Here is a 14,857-nt window from a genome sequence, read left to right on the forward strand (position 1 = left end):
TGATTACACCGGTTCAAGTCGAAATTTTCAGAGTCGGCTGAAGCTTCACCAAAATAAGGTCAACAAGCAACACGTGTCATCGAGCTCGCTTCCTGAACATTGCGTTTTGTCAGGCCATTATATATACTGGGTTTGGGAAAATGCGATTGCAAATAAACAGAATCTAACCTCCCATCTTCATCTAGAGTCGCTTTACGTCCAAAGTACGCGGACACTCTCAACATAAACGATGGTGATATGCCACCAGCGTACGCTAGGCGTCTTCGTCGCGTTTTGCGATGTATTTTAAGTACTTCTTTTGTCGATTTTGTCAATGTGTGCAAGGCTTCCGTGCGGTAGTCCAAACGTTACCATTACTATGACTTTGGTGATCTGTTTTTCTCTTAATGTTTCATCAAATAGAAAGATCAGAAAGGACCACGAAGTTTCGCGAGGCTCGCGCTTTCTTGTATAACTTCTGTATCCTTGTATACTTTCTTGTATAACTCAGAGAAAGGTAGGCAGGAAGGAAAGGAGAATGGGTAAGTGTAGCAAGCATGGATTACGCTCCCCCCATCGTAATTATTCCGTAAACCGACAGAGGCGGTAGCAAAGTCTATTACTCCCCGAGAAGTTCAGAGTGAGAGAAGCGAGGAAACGTCAGGAAATTAACCAGACGCACGTCCGGTTTGCTACCCTGCAATGAGGTGGGGGGGGGGCGCAATAAAAGGACGGCAACAAAATAATATGTGCAAAAGAACTAATTGCACGCACACGTGAACATGTTCACTGAGTCTCTAAATCGTCAGCGAGACATGTTTGTTTGACCTATTGCAGTAGTACTTTCGCTGCTCTCCGCGCCAGCGGCACACAGGAACAACGTCCAAGGATTTTGGTTCTTGAAAACGGTCTTGAGTCCAGTTGCTCAAAAATTAAGAAGATCATATAATTTTATTAGCTATCGGTACAAATGTGCTTTGTGGATAGACTAACAAGCTGCTTTCTTCCGCAGGCAGTCTTTATTTCTGACATACTTTTCTGCCTCGCAGAGAGTCTTAGCTTGAGCTCAGCGGTGGTGGTTTACCTGGGTAAGTTTGCTGCTGGTTGCGCGCTAATAAACATTCCACATGGAGTGCGCATTATTTTTGTAATAAATAGCAAATTAAAAAAGAGAAAGAAAAGAAATACAATATCACTTTGGCAGCGTCGATGACCTACTGCGGGAGCTCTGGTGCTTCCTTCGGCAATGGCACCTTTTGTCGAGTCGGAGAGTACACTGACATCATCTCGAGCACTTTCTTGTAGAGGTGGTCTTTTGCTTTGATGCTCCATGCAAAGTCCATGTGCGTGAAGCCACTGACGGGCACTTGGTAATTGAGGACCACATTGGGCAGCTTGTTAGAAAGGTCCCGTACATCCCTTGGTGTTGCCAGCACGTCGCGGTCACTCCAGTAGAGTGCCACTCTGGCTTTGACACTGCTTAAGTCGTATGCCGGCGGCCATGGCTACTGACGTGAACACATGAAGATAAGAAGAAACGTTTGATCAGAAGAAAGCGGTGCAGCTGTCAAGAACAAAGTGCGTTACAGACGTTCTTTTGTTCTTGCGCGGGCGCTTTGCCTAAAGAAAATGAAACAAACACGCTGATTCACATCTCTAGAATGTCATCGCCATGGATGTTTCAGTCTAAGAACAACAAACAGCTCGAATGTGGCTGGATGTCTAACGTGGTTAGGGGAGCTGACAGCGTTTAGACAAGAAGCTGATTGCAGCCCCTGCTCGAATCATGTGCGTGTCACGCGAAAGCAGTTGAAGGCTTTTGGTTTTCCAGTCGAAAGGCCTGGTAAACATCTGGTGTAATTCCCAGTCTTGCTTTCGCAATAGAAAAGAACATGCTGGCGCGTTACACTAAGCGATACATTGCTAAAAGTCATTGGAGCTGTTAGAATTTACTACGAAAAATAGATTACTGAGATTAAAGAAACACTATACACCCAACACACACGTGAAAAAATTGTATAGTCATTCACTAAAGCCATGTCGCAAATGTGCACGTACCTTTCCGTACTTAGCGATGTTTCTGACACGTCCCCAGTCATATTTTTGCAAGCGGTTGTACTTGACTAGCTGCAATTCAAATATAGCGTGCACTATTACTAATAGCGATTATTCTTGCATCAGTGATTTCTGCACTTCTTACACTGCTGTAATTTAAATAGATGTCATTATGTTTACATTTACTATCTAAGCAACGCAGACATGTACTGATTAAACCAGCTGCAGCAGTATGCAACAAAAGAAACCTTACCTGCGCAAAATGATTCATGTTCCGTACAGAAGTTCCAGAAGGAGCATTCGCCAGGTATACCGGAAGTCTCGTCTGTGTCGAGTGCAGTCCAAGCAGTTAGTGTCGCCAAAAGGCGTAAACCTGCTTTAATTGTTCCTGTTTAAGCTATGTCTTTGTGAGAGCGATAGGGTCGCTCATGAAAAGTCGTATACGAATAGATAATTATCTACTTCTACCGTACAAAAGACAGTTGGGGCATGAAATTCCACGCTTTCTTATTCTATGTATCTCCAAACTTCATATCTCTGGTTGGCTATTCACACCATAAGAGTGATCTTAGCAAACATTCAATATACCGTTTGTGGGATTTCACAAACGCTGTCGGTAACAGCGTTGCGATATGCCCAAATCTGCAAAGTTTAACATTAGTCTATTGCGCATTTTTTTTTGCACGCTGAGGAGCAGCAAGTGGTGTAAGTTAATTTGCAGCCTTCTACAACGACATCTCTAATTGTCCTCGTGTGGCTTTGGGATATTACATTTCACAACTCACTCTGCAGAATTTTACGCAAGATCCAAAACTTGATCAATTGAAGAGGGATTGTTTTTCTCTTGTGTATTATTTGACATAAAAATCGTGTATTTTAGGAGTCAATATAGGTTGTGGGGAAGCTCGGCTTCTTGAATGTGCGCGCACATGCCACAAATTCACCGACTCTCTCTCTCTACCCCAAGGGTAGGTTAGCCAACCAGACACTTTTCTTTATAACAACACTGCCTTCTATCTTTCTTTTCTCTGTCTGCCTCGGCTTTTTCACTGAGCAAGGCACTTTTGTCAAGTCCTCAGAGCATTCCGGCACTTCAGCTGAATGCGCTTTCAAAATAGGCGCACCGTCTTCGCGCAAGAATGTCTTTGTCTTCGGGAAGGGTAAACACATCTTAGATGCATACTGGGGATTTGGGGTGCATGAGACGATTGCTTCTCACGCGTAATGACACAGCAGATGGCTAACAACGTCACCATGATGTGCGGGTATATTGCTGAGTCATACTAAGCAAGCTGCGCTGGAGCGAGTATGTTGGGCATTGTTACTTCTAACAGGCAATTAAATTAACTTGTCAGTACTGAGATATTACCTACTGATATCAGTTATCTTGTGAAATTTCATTGCGCACTATTACGATGCTTGTCTATTTAAAACGAAAGCTCAGTGCCGCGTCCACGCTTTCTTCATTAGTTGACGTCCTCCCACTTTCTGACTTCAAGTCATCGTTTGTGGAAAAGCGACTGTAATAAAAACAATAGCGCAGCTCTAAATTGCACCGCGCTTCATCCTTTTCTTTACCGGTAACTTATACAGTAAACTGTAATAATAAACTGTAAATGATGATGTCGATTTGTCGCTGGTAAGGGCAGTTCTAACGTTCTTCAGTGCATTATGGTGGCCATTGGAAAGTAACGAGCAGCATACTTTTTTCTTTCAGCTTCGACAACATATCTGGTCGCGTCATTGCCTTCGCGAAGTTGCGACCAAGTGCGTAACCTATAAAACGTCATTTGCTGAAGGTATCGTAAGAAACACTTCAATACATCTGACTGCCGGATTGTCATTTTTAAATAATATCCTTTTTCCCTCTGTATTCCTTTATGAAGGAGCAAGTCTGACCAGGCATAATTTCTAAAATGAAAAATGGGCGTACCTTGTTCCACTCTATTGGAAGCCCTCCATTAAAGCTGTAGAATGCCGTGATGCAGAGTGGACCTTGTTTAATGCTGCCGCAAGATAGTTTTTTTAATCTATTAAAAATGGCTCCTTCTTTCTCAACAACGGCCCCGTTGAATAGGAATTGAAGGAATCTCTGAAATTATATAGAGTGCAATCTCGTTAAGGCGAACTCGGTTAACCGGAATTCTCGCATATAACGAACAACATAGGAACTTTTGTTTGGTTTCGCATAGACTCAATGCAAAAAAGAAAAGAAAAACCGCTTAAGCCGAACCGCATCAGACGTACTCTTTGGTTAAGTCGAACATTTGGAATGGCCGCCACTGCTACCGATCCTGGAAGCTAGGGTGGCTGTGGCACACATTTTATTTATTTATTTTCAAACACTGCAGCCGTATTCAGGGCTATTGCAGCAGTGGAGTACAACAATACGCAAGAAACAACAACCGCAAAAAAGGGCAGTTGAACACAATAGATTAAAAATTACCGACGATTACGTTACTTCCTAATGCGAAATTTGAGCGCAGCAAATAAGCTGTTTCACCTTTTCGATAGATTGAGGCAAAGAAATCGAGCAACACATGTATGCGCTATCACAGAATTTTTTTTTTATTTTTCACACGTATTCCTTTAACAAAGACTCCACTAACAGTTCTTGACAGCAGCAGACGGAGGACTTCCATCGGTCGTCTCGCTCATGGCTCAGAAAGAACTGGCAGATAATTTCGCAGTGGCGAACGGCAGCGGCAATTTCGGCTCGGACGGTGCACATATACAGATCCGCCGCCACCGATCTGGCTCTCTGATTGCCACCGCACAGGGCGAACGGCAGCGGCAATTTCGGCTTGGGCGGTGCACATATACAGATCCGCCGCCACCGATCTGGCTCTCTGATTGCCACCGCACAGGGGTTGCATTGGAGGAGGAGCGAAGAAAGGAATTAAGTTCGAGCCGGCGCTTTGACAACCGGAGACTCGCAGGAAGAGGGGGGAGGGGGGCGGCGTGTACACCCAGCGGCAAACGATGGGGGCAGAAGCGCGCGCAGCAAGCGGACAACACGATAAAGGGAGGAGGGAAGAGATAGCAGCGACTGACTGATGCCGCTGACGCCGATAGTGAGTCAACCCCAGCTGCGGAGTTGGTTTCAGGGACAACGCCGCCGATGCCGACAAACAATATGATACCCTCGCTTCCGCAGCGCTAAGAACCAGGTCTAGCCGTGGGAAGGTGGTCACGTATTCGTCGACGTGCCGGGGCCTACGTGAAATAACCGGCGCGTCGGCAACTGAAGAGCACCCTATCCGCCACACAAGAACAGGGGGGGGGGGACCCTTTCCTCCTCTTTCTGCATGGCGGCGACGGTGTTCTATGCAGTCACGTTATCTTGACTCTCTAGCGGCGTCAGCGGCATCCAGCGGTATCAGTCGGTCGCTGCTAGCGCTGGGGGGATGAAAGGGGGGCGGAGCTGGTTACGAGGCCGACGACAACGCCGACGACGACGCGAAACCCAGGAACGGACGCCAAAGAGCTGCGCTCTAAAAAAGGAACAGCGATCTTGTCACACTAGTGCTTCTACGAAATCAGACAGTGCCGATTCACGAACAAAACCGGGTAACTCGTTCCAACAGTCGACAACTCTCGGGAAATAACTGTGTTTGAAGGTGTTAGTGCGCGCAAAGAAAGGCTTTAGGTTGAGGGTGTGACAACGTCTAGTTGGAAGAGCACTGGCATACGAGATGTAATCATCAGCGGATATACGACAACATGAGTGAATAATTGAATGTAATTGTTTCATGGAATCCATATGACGCCTTGTGCATAGAACAGATAAATTCAAGGAATTCATTGCGGATAAGGGCGAAAAATCACAATCGTAGCGATGACAAATGAAACGAACAGCCTTCCTTTGCACCGATTTAACTTTGTTAATGTCTCAAACTTTACACAGGTTCCAGACGCATGAAGCGTGCTCTAATACAGGACGAATGAGGGTTTTTTACATTGGTAATTTAGTGTTTGGTGATTTACATAATGTTCGTCTCAAGTAACCCAATTTTCTTAGTGCTATAGATGTAATGTGATCCATGCTGGGACCATTGCATGTTGTGCGTGAAGATAACTCCAAGGTATTTGTACACCTGTGCTCAGGGAACTATTGCGTTATTGAAAGCGTACACATGTTGTGAAGGAAAATGGCTGTTTGTAAATGACACTACTACGGTTTTTTGAAAGTTAATGCGTATCGGCCAGTCCGTACACCAGGTGCAAAATCTGTCGAAGGAATCCTGAAGTATAAGGCGTGATCGCTAGGAGAATAAATTACCTGGTAAGGCACGGCAGTCGTCGGCACAAAGACGGAATTTTGACCTAATATTGTTAGGAAGGTCATTTATAAATATTAAAAATTACAAGGGTTCCAGAACAGAACCTTGTGGAACACCTGATGTTACATTTAGAGTTGAGGACGAAGTGGAATTAAATTAAACGAATTGAAAGCGAGTGTTAAGCTAGAGCCCATGGACACAGGTGAAAACAAGAGGAGGAAACAAAAGAGCTAGTGATGTTTCATTTTGTGACGCATGTGCAGTGCAATCGTATGGGTGGTTTAGTGCACACGAAGCTATCGGGCCTCGGTGCTCCTAGACGCTTACACTGTCCGGAGTGGAACGCTCCCTTGTAAACATTCGCTTACTAACTAAATTGACAAACGTGGTGTCAGTGCACACAGACAAACATGAATACATCATACTCAATGACCGCGGACGATTACGTTCAAATCGCTGGCGAACGGAATTGTGGCAGCAGCAGCGAGCGAAGTGACCTTCGTGCTGTCTATCGCATCAACGGAAACTGAGCAGCGAGAACACAGCGCATGCAAAGCTACCAGCCATCAGCTCCACCTATACTGTGCCTCCAAAGCAGATCACTTTCAAAAAAGCCCACGCGAAAGCGCGCGACCTTAGTAAAACGTCACCCACCCCCGTGCAATGCACGCGATGGAAAAGGGCGCGCTTGCTCTCCTCCTTGTTTCCTTGCACTCGCGAAAGTGAGCCGCCATCGTCGGCTCACCGTCGCACGCTTTCTTTGGCACACACGGCATACCGCGTGCGAGGACGATGTTATCAGGAGACGAACCCGCTACGTCCGTATCGGAAACATAACCTGTACCAACTGCTAGAGGAGGCCAACGCAGCGTACCTTCACTTAGATTCCTCCTCCGCGACGCTTCGCCTCGTTTTTCCTTCCTCGCCTCGCTAAACGTCACGTAGACTTTCCTCTAGGTGGCATTGCTTTGACGCGCGCTCTTTCGTACTTTTGCTAGCTCGGAGCTTGCACTGATGACCTGTAAGGCGGTAGATGCCCTAGTGAGCTTTTTACAGCAGCACGAAGGCACAGAAGGATTTTTACGGTCAGTAGGCATGATGACGTCGTTTGTGGCTGCTCGCAGTTTTGCATAGAAGCGACAAACATGCATCCTGGACTGGATGAAACCAAGCAAGAGTACCATTTGAAGACAGTTTTCTATTACGTTCAGCTAAATAAATCTTATGTAATTTTTTCTGCTTCGTCTACTTCATTTACCGTTTTGACGTAAGACATTTGGATGCACCTGGTCATGTCAGTTATTGCTCTTATAAGACGAACTTCTGATAAGACGAACAAATTTTCGTGGTCCCACCGAATTCGTCTTTAAGGGAGCCTATATATACTGTAGAAAACAAAAACGACTGATTGTCGTTTAAGGGGCTAGGCGCGACTCAGGTGACTTCATTTTGACTTTCTCTGTCAGCAGAAATTTATTTCAGCCTCTTTTGGCAAAGAGCGCCTGTTATTTCTTCAAATTCTCCAACCAAACTGAATATCTTGAAATTAACAGTATAAAATGTGGTCTCTTCATTGCACATATGCTATGAAAAATGTCGACAGCTCGCTGAATAGGAAATATTAAGGGCCATCGAAACCAACGGTGCCTTACGGTACGTCGTAGGCCTGACGAGTTTACAGACGTCTCATACTGTGATAATGAAGTTTTGCATAAATACGAGGAAGCTGGCCATGAAAGGTTCTTTCCCGCTACATATAGCTTTGTATTTCTTTTCACTCTGTCTAAATTGGTTTTACTGTACTGACTTTTCCACATGTTGCTTCACTGTAGCCACTTGTAGCTGGTCTTAAAGGAAGTGATAAAAGAACTGACCATTTGAATTTTGTAGAAAATTTACTAGAGTGAAATCTACCTATGCGATTGTTCAGCTGCCATGAGAATCATTGGTTGTCTATGGTTTTGTCTCGTAACTACAAACATTCATGCGGCTTTGAATTTTTCATTTTTCAAGCTGCACGTTAAAGATTCACTGGTGGTCAAAATTAATGCGGAGTTCCCCACTACGGCGTGCCTCATAATCAAATCGTGGTTTGGCACGTAGGACCCCAGAATTCAATTAAATTTTAAAGCTATCATATCTTTTTTTGTAAGCACACGAAAGGGACAAGTTTCTGTGCGCATGCATTTTCATTACGAATGGTAGCGTTTATAACATAATAACTGATTTTTTTTTACTATGATCGATTTGCAAAGTAAGAAAGCCGCTTGAAGCCAGAAGGGCAATGTTTTGGCAAATGAGCGTCCTACCCGTTGTTCCCGTTCTGGCTGTACCGTCCTACCTGCAGCTCCCGCAGACACTCTACAGAGACAGTTCCCGCTAGCAGTATTGTGTAGGGAATCCTGTGGAATTGATTACGCTCACTAACTAATTGGTGAAAATTAGGGGTAAGTGCAGCATCGTTACATATAAGCTGCTTGAGCTACTCAGATTCTGCGTGTTTCATACTGTGCTTGCACCCGGGCCATTAAGGGTGTTCGCATTGAAGAAGGCGTGCTAATTATTTTACAGCAGCGTCACCTACTCTTGCTTCATGGTCATGGTAGTCTATTATTTTCAGTTGCAAGATAGTGCCGCTTTTAATTGTGTTTTACCATTTATCCGTTGTTTTTTTTTTTTTCGGTCTTATTATCACTGCGATCACTATTTCGCTTTTGCAGAAGGCGAGCTCAGGTTATGGGATATTTAGCCGGTGTCGTTGAAAAACGGGGCCTTTCTTTATCAGAGGCAGGCGCTGAATGTAACAGGTTTTTCTGGAATTGAATTGTCATCATGATTGGTATGGCTGTTGTCTAACGCATGCACACTTTAAGACCAGCCACGTAGTTCGACCGATTGCTGGCAACCGTGCTAAGCACTATCACTATCATGGTTATCTTCGATGCTTACGTTTTGTTGGTAAAAGTTTACCTAATAAAACGCCCTCTTTTCTAAAGTTCGTTTTTGGTTTGCCATCTTCCTTGCGTATACAGGTAAAGCGTACTCACCGTCAGCGGATTCGAGAACGGAACAAAGTATTTCAGGATCGCTGTCAAATGTCCCATAAATGCTATCGGTGCGAAAGCGTTGAATAGTACAACCTGGAAGGACGAGCGCAGAATAAGTACACCGAGTGTCGCAAAAATAGGAGTGTCATTTGCGCATGATTAATTTAGCTAAACCAATGGCTAATTTGTGCTAAACCGCAGAAGAGTACGCATTTGGGCTGGTTGGTTCATGATTACGACCAAGAAAAACAGCGCTAAACACCAGGACGAGTGAAGGTACACATACAACAGCGCTGTTGTCTTTGTCCCTTCACTCGTCCTCTTGTTTAGCGCTGTTCTTATTGCTTGTGCTAAACGTTTACCCAGGGGTATCGTTTTGGTGTGGGTCCACTCTATTACACGTTTTCGGACATTACTTGCCTATTTCGTTCACATTAAAGCCTAAGTGCGCAGTGTATGCGCCGACGCACACTAAAAGCAGTCGAATTTGGTGCCCCGAAACGCTGGGGATATCTTTCACCGCTATAGCGGAGCACGCCTTTGACTGTAGTGGCAACAGATGGCGCCAAGGTACTTGGTCAGAGCGTATTGTTGGGCTCATTCATTCATTGTGTTAGCAAACGGTGCATATGAGAACACGAGAAACAAGCAAGGAGACTGAGGAAACCAAGAGATGCACTCGCAAATGAAAGTGGATCTCTTGATCGATCACAATAAATGCTGGTTGACAAACAATAAACTGAACATATACAGCAGCGCAAGTACTCAGAGAAATAAGCGTACTGCATGTTCATGCCAGATCCCAAGAGGAAGCACACATCCTTGACATATGTGTGCTAAGAGAAGGCGTGACAGAGATCATGCTGACGTAAGTTTCCCCTAGCCTTTTTATCTGAAGAAGTTCCATTATTTCTTTAGACCGCCGATCAGCAGATCTGCATAGAACGATAGTCTCCCGTGTCTTGTATGGACACGCAGTGGGCTTGGTTCAGTTTTTACTTGTGCTGATGCGCATATTCAGGTTATTGCCTGTAAGCCAGCATTCATTCTACGTGATCAATAATAAACTTTTAGTCTTGTGAATTATTCGGTCTCCTTGCTTATCCATTGTGTTCCATGGCGCCAGTTTGCTGCCCCAATTCCGTTGCAGCAAACTTAACATTTCTTTAGTGGCTTCGCCGCATCCGACGCGCACTTCGGCGGTATTGCGAATGAAACAAACAACTAATGCTCGCAAGCGTCTTTGAAAATGTGATGGAATAAGCGGCCTGCCCGTGCTGGAATAATCAGGTTCCATTCTATTCTTTTCTTTAGACGTCTTAAAAATGCAATATATTTATTTTTAGTTCTTTTTATCCTCGCTCAATGTTAACCTATTTTAGCGGTGGCTCCTTGATATGGACTTTATGGTATTTTTTCGTGTTTCTTGTAATGTGTCAACAAAAGCACTGGGCTCCGAGTCGCCCTGCCTTATTTCGACATATTTTCCTTTTTCTTATCTGTAGACCATGTTCAAAAGTCTTAAAAGACGCCATGTTCTGAAATACGTTCTCTTTTGCTTTATATTAGAACACCCTTGCGCCTGTATTTCATGGAAACCAGTTGACGTAGCTATGGTATCATAGGGCGCTCACCTTCTTGTTGTACTCTGGTTTCGACGCAAGCAGCCCGAACATGATCGCTGTTCCTTGAGACCACCCGACGTAGAACAATGCTTCTTGCTGCGTCACGTTCAACACGGTGTCTATTTGATCTGGTAGGTCGTAGCTAATCATTTCATCTAAGCTATAGAGAAAGGATTCAGGATGTTAAGGTGTAGTATTTTAGTGCCTAACCGCATGAATGTGCAGAATAAAGTTCACTGGAGGGTGCGTTATTTCATTAGAATGTTTCCTGCAAATTGTAAACAAGGTGGAAGCGTGAAACGTCTAAACAAGGAATAGTGAAAATGAGTGAACGACTTCGCTTAACCTCTAGCACTGACACTAAATTGTCTACTTGCGGAAATAAATTAAGAAGAAACGCGAAGAGAACAAATCTGAAATCAGAATCTCGTATAGGCACTTCATTATCCAAGGCCCTGTGAGGAGAAGCCGCCCCAATGCATTACAATTAACAAGCCACTGCAAGCAGAATAATGCAAACACACATATTTTTCCGCGTAACTCTTTCTCTATAGATTCATCTGGTTAGGAGTCTATTTTAGTCGTTATGTTTCTGTATTCAGTGTATGAGCAAAACGTGAGGACCTCCCCTTTAGAAGAACCCCACCTATATATACTGTGGCGAGGAAAGCGTACGTCGCCTTGAAGAAGACAAGTCCACTTGTCGAAACGTTGGCTCCTGCATTCACCTTGTTCACGTTTTGCTCATCGTCTTGAATTTCCATCTCCCGTATTCCCCGTCTTTTCCCTGTATTCAGGGTAGATACATTAAAATTGCAACCGCATGCGAGCCGCAAGAAATTTGAAGCAATCGAGCGGTACAGGTAAGGCAAACGTGCATGTTTTGAAGTGGACTGAAAAGAACTCGTCATCAGAGCCATTATCGACGTGTGCGGGAAGAGAGTGGAAAAAGAAAGGCCCTAAGAACCAACAGTAGTGGTTTGCGTTGATAAAAGCATGATGGTTACCTGAAATCCCAAAATTCCCGGCCGCTCTTCTTGAGGTGAAGGTGGCTGGAATATCTGGTGCCCCTCACGTTGGCTAACCAGACATCGTAGCCGTTGTCTGCTAGGATGAATCCTAAGTGCAGTGTTCAGAAAATAAATTTTATCACAAACGTAAATTTTTCAGCTTTTGGTCAAGTGTTTCCTAATTCAATAGCACACGATGCTGTCCAACTTGCTCGTGATCCATTGAAACAACGTGGTGAATCCTGCAACACAGTGGACGCATTGCCAAATAGTGCAGACTCATCACAAGTGACTTGCACGTAGTAAATAAGGTACAAGTGCTTGAAAGTACCAGTACAAACGTATGAGGACTTCCAGGTCACATTCGTATTCCGTTTGTTCAAACGACGCTGCAAATTACAGACGGATCGCGAAGGATATGGATATGTAGAAAATGTTAGCTCTTGTTGTTAGCTCTTGGTTTTTCTCTCAAACAAACAAACAAACAAACAAACAAACAAACAAACAAACAAACAAACAAACAAACAAACAAACAAACAAACAAACAAACAAACAAACAAACAAACAAACAAACAAACAAACAAATAAGCAAGCAAAGAAACAAACAAGCAAGCAAACAAACAAAAAAGAGCACTGACTACTCCCAAGATAAATTTGTTAGAATTCTGTTGCGATCCCACACGATAAGGGCATGTGCTACACCTTCTTACCAAGGCTCTGATCAGGCATATTCACCACAAAGTCCGCGCTGCTCGCTTGAAGGCCGCTCATCAAGATAACGGCAGGCTTGCGATCAAGCTGAACACTTCGTTCAGTGCGTCCCGCGGGTATTCTTTGCATCATAAGGACGTAGGAATCTTGGGTCGTGACGTTGTGCTCCTCGACGGGATATCCTTTGCCGGCTATTAGCTGCGACTGGAAGTGTCACGGCGTGGTTTCCATCAATCCCAAGTTTTTTATACTTTTTCTGTTTCTATTGTGCAATTCTTATGGTGATTAGGAGAAACTTAACACCTAGCCGACATGATACAGTTAGAAATCTGGACTGAAACAGCGTGATTATTACTCCTATGCTTTCCGTCCGACATGGAGCAGTGGCGAGGAGGTAAAGCTGTTCAATATTTCCTCGATTATTTTCTCTCAGCGCAAAGAACCCATTTATCTTACAACTTCTACATTTCCATTGAACATAACTGATTTCCCCTATATTTTCTCTGGTTTAATAGACGGTTTCTTCGAGTCGTTGCGACTAACAAAAGATTGAGCCCTTTGGATTTGTTCTCGTACAGCAACAAAATATGTGTCACTATGCGTTTTCTCTTACAGGGTGATGAGTTCAAAGAAATACTTTTCTGACAGCTTTCTTTAACAAATGAACTTGTGATTTCTATCGCAAATATAAGAAATTAAGCTATTACAACTGTATAAACAACGCATCAACACGATGAATGAAATTCTTCGAAAAAGAAGCACGAGAAAAGGACAGAGACAACGGGGACGGCAAGGCGGGAGTGATTCGTCGCGGCGTCTCCCTTGTCGTGTTATTTTTCTTTTTGCTAATGTTTTCGTATTCATGAAAATATAAGAGCTCTCCCAGGGTTGCTAAGGTTTCAATTAGGTCATATTGTACGACAATCAGATAAAAGTAATAATAATAAAAACTACAGCAATGTTCAGAACGCTTACCGTATTTTTGTTGCTGTCTGGATCGGTCGTAAGGAACGCTTCGTTCGATGTGCAATACGAAGCTAAATATAGAAGTAGGACGCCAATAAGACATCTTCTTTCCATTTCGAGGTGAGCCTAAACTTCAGATCGCAATTTCGTCTCTTCTCAGCGTGATTAGTGAATTTCTTCTAATACTGCACCCAGGAGTCCGGACTCGATGCTTTAACTGAAAGGAGCCGAAATGACGGTGACTATAACCATATCAACTTCACTTTAAGTTGTGCTTTTCTGTCAACATATAGACGGTCCAATGAGGAAGACGTAGCCTACACCTTTACCATTTCAGTTCGGAGCCGCACAGAAAAGCACCCATAATGTCCACAGGCAAAAGGCGTTATCACGAAATTTCTACTCTGTTCGGTTTTGTCGTCTAAGCAAAGCATACGCTTATGCTATTGTCGTGTCCTCCGACGAAATGAACGCGAAAGGGCCTTTGGAATAATAGCGCTCGTTTCGCCGTCTCTTGTTGCAGTTGTCGTGCTCCACGCCCGACTCGCACATGCGCGTGCTTAAGGTAAAACACCTGGCTTTGATAAAAGCTGTTTTAGTAGCGGCATCATTAGGCTCCTTTCAGGAACACCAAGTTAGCATGAACAAAAAAGAAGACCCTTCATCTTACATTTTCGTAGGTTATTACTTTCGTAAATATGTTTTTTCGATACATTAGGGTCATCTCTTAGAGAATCCTTCATTTGTTCTGCAGCGTATGCCTTAGAATGTTGCTTCTTTTCGTGAGAATGTATGTGAAGCTTACCTGTATTGTACACGTAGCTGCAGTCGTTCTCACAAACTCTGTGTACAGCACTCGATCAAAAGGCTAGAACAATATGTGCCAGGGTTGTAATAGATTTGGTGCAGAGTTTACAGTAAAACCTTATCAGATTTCCTGTGGATTGATCAAGTAACTATCGCGAGAAGGGAGCAGTAAGAGCCTTAGATGCTGCCCCACGTCATGGCGGAAGAGAATAGCTAGCCAGAAAAGAACGGTGTGATGCTCGGAAAAGGCAATGGTTTGAGTTTGTATGAGAGATGAATGAGAGGGGGGAGACAACAACACAGAAAAAGAATGTATTGGTACAGATTGCTGTTGCATACCTTCTCTGTGGCCTCTCATCATACATAAACGACCT

The 14,857-nt window shown here is 44.0% G+C and overlaps 2 protein-coding genes across 6 annotated transcripts in view; one reads left to right on the top strand and one right to left on the bottom strand.

Annotated features, from left to right (window-relative positions):
* Positions 1-14,857, top strand: part of LOC126521501 (palmitoyltransferase ZDHHC20-B-like) — a 178,261-nt gene that overhangs the window by 106,359 nt on the left and 57,045 nt on the right. The window lies entirely within an intron of this gene.
* LOC126521500 (lipase lipl-5-like) lies at positions 901-14,190 on the bottom strand. 4 transcript variants are annotated; one of them, XM_055066052.1, is made up of 9 exons: positions 14,006-14,190; positions 13,686-13,893; positions 11,997-12,108; positions 10,999-11,149; positions 9,365-9,457; positions 3,968-4,126; positions 2,288-2,359; positions 2,038-2,106; positions 901-1,484 (listed from the first exon to the last, which is right to left on the bottom strand). In XM_055066052.1, exons 2-9 carry the CDS (start codon positions 13,777-13,779, stop codon positions 1,194-1,196), a joined length of 1,041 nt encoding a protein of 346 aa, XP_054922027.1. In that variant the 5' UTR covers positions 13,780-13,893; positions 14,006-14,190; the 3' UTR covers positions 901-1,193. The 4 variants fall into 4 exon arrangements, with proteins under 4 accessions (XP_054922027.1, XP_054922026.1, XP_054922029.1 ...); XM_055066051.1 differs by having other exon boundaries at positions 13,686-14,190; XM_055066053.1 differs by lacking the exon at positions 901-1,484 and adding an exon at positions 1,495-1,599 and having other exon boundaries at positions 13,686-14,190.

Source organism: Dermacentor andersoni, chromosome 6 (genome assembly GCF_023375885.2).
Source record: "Dermacentor andersoni chromosome 6, qqDerAnde1_hic_scaffold, whole genome shotgun sequence".
Taxonomy (NCBI): Eukaryota; Metazoa; Arthropoda; class Arachnida; order Ixodida; family Ixodidae; genus Dermacentor; species Dermacentor andersoni.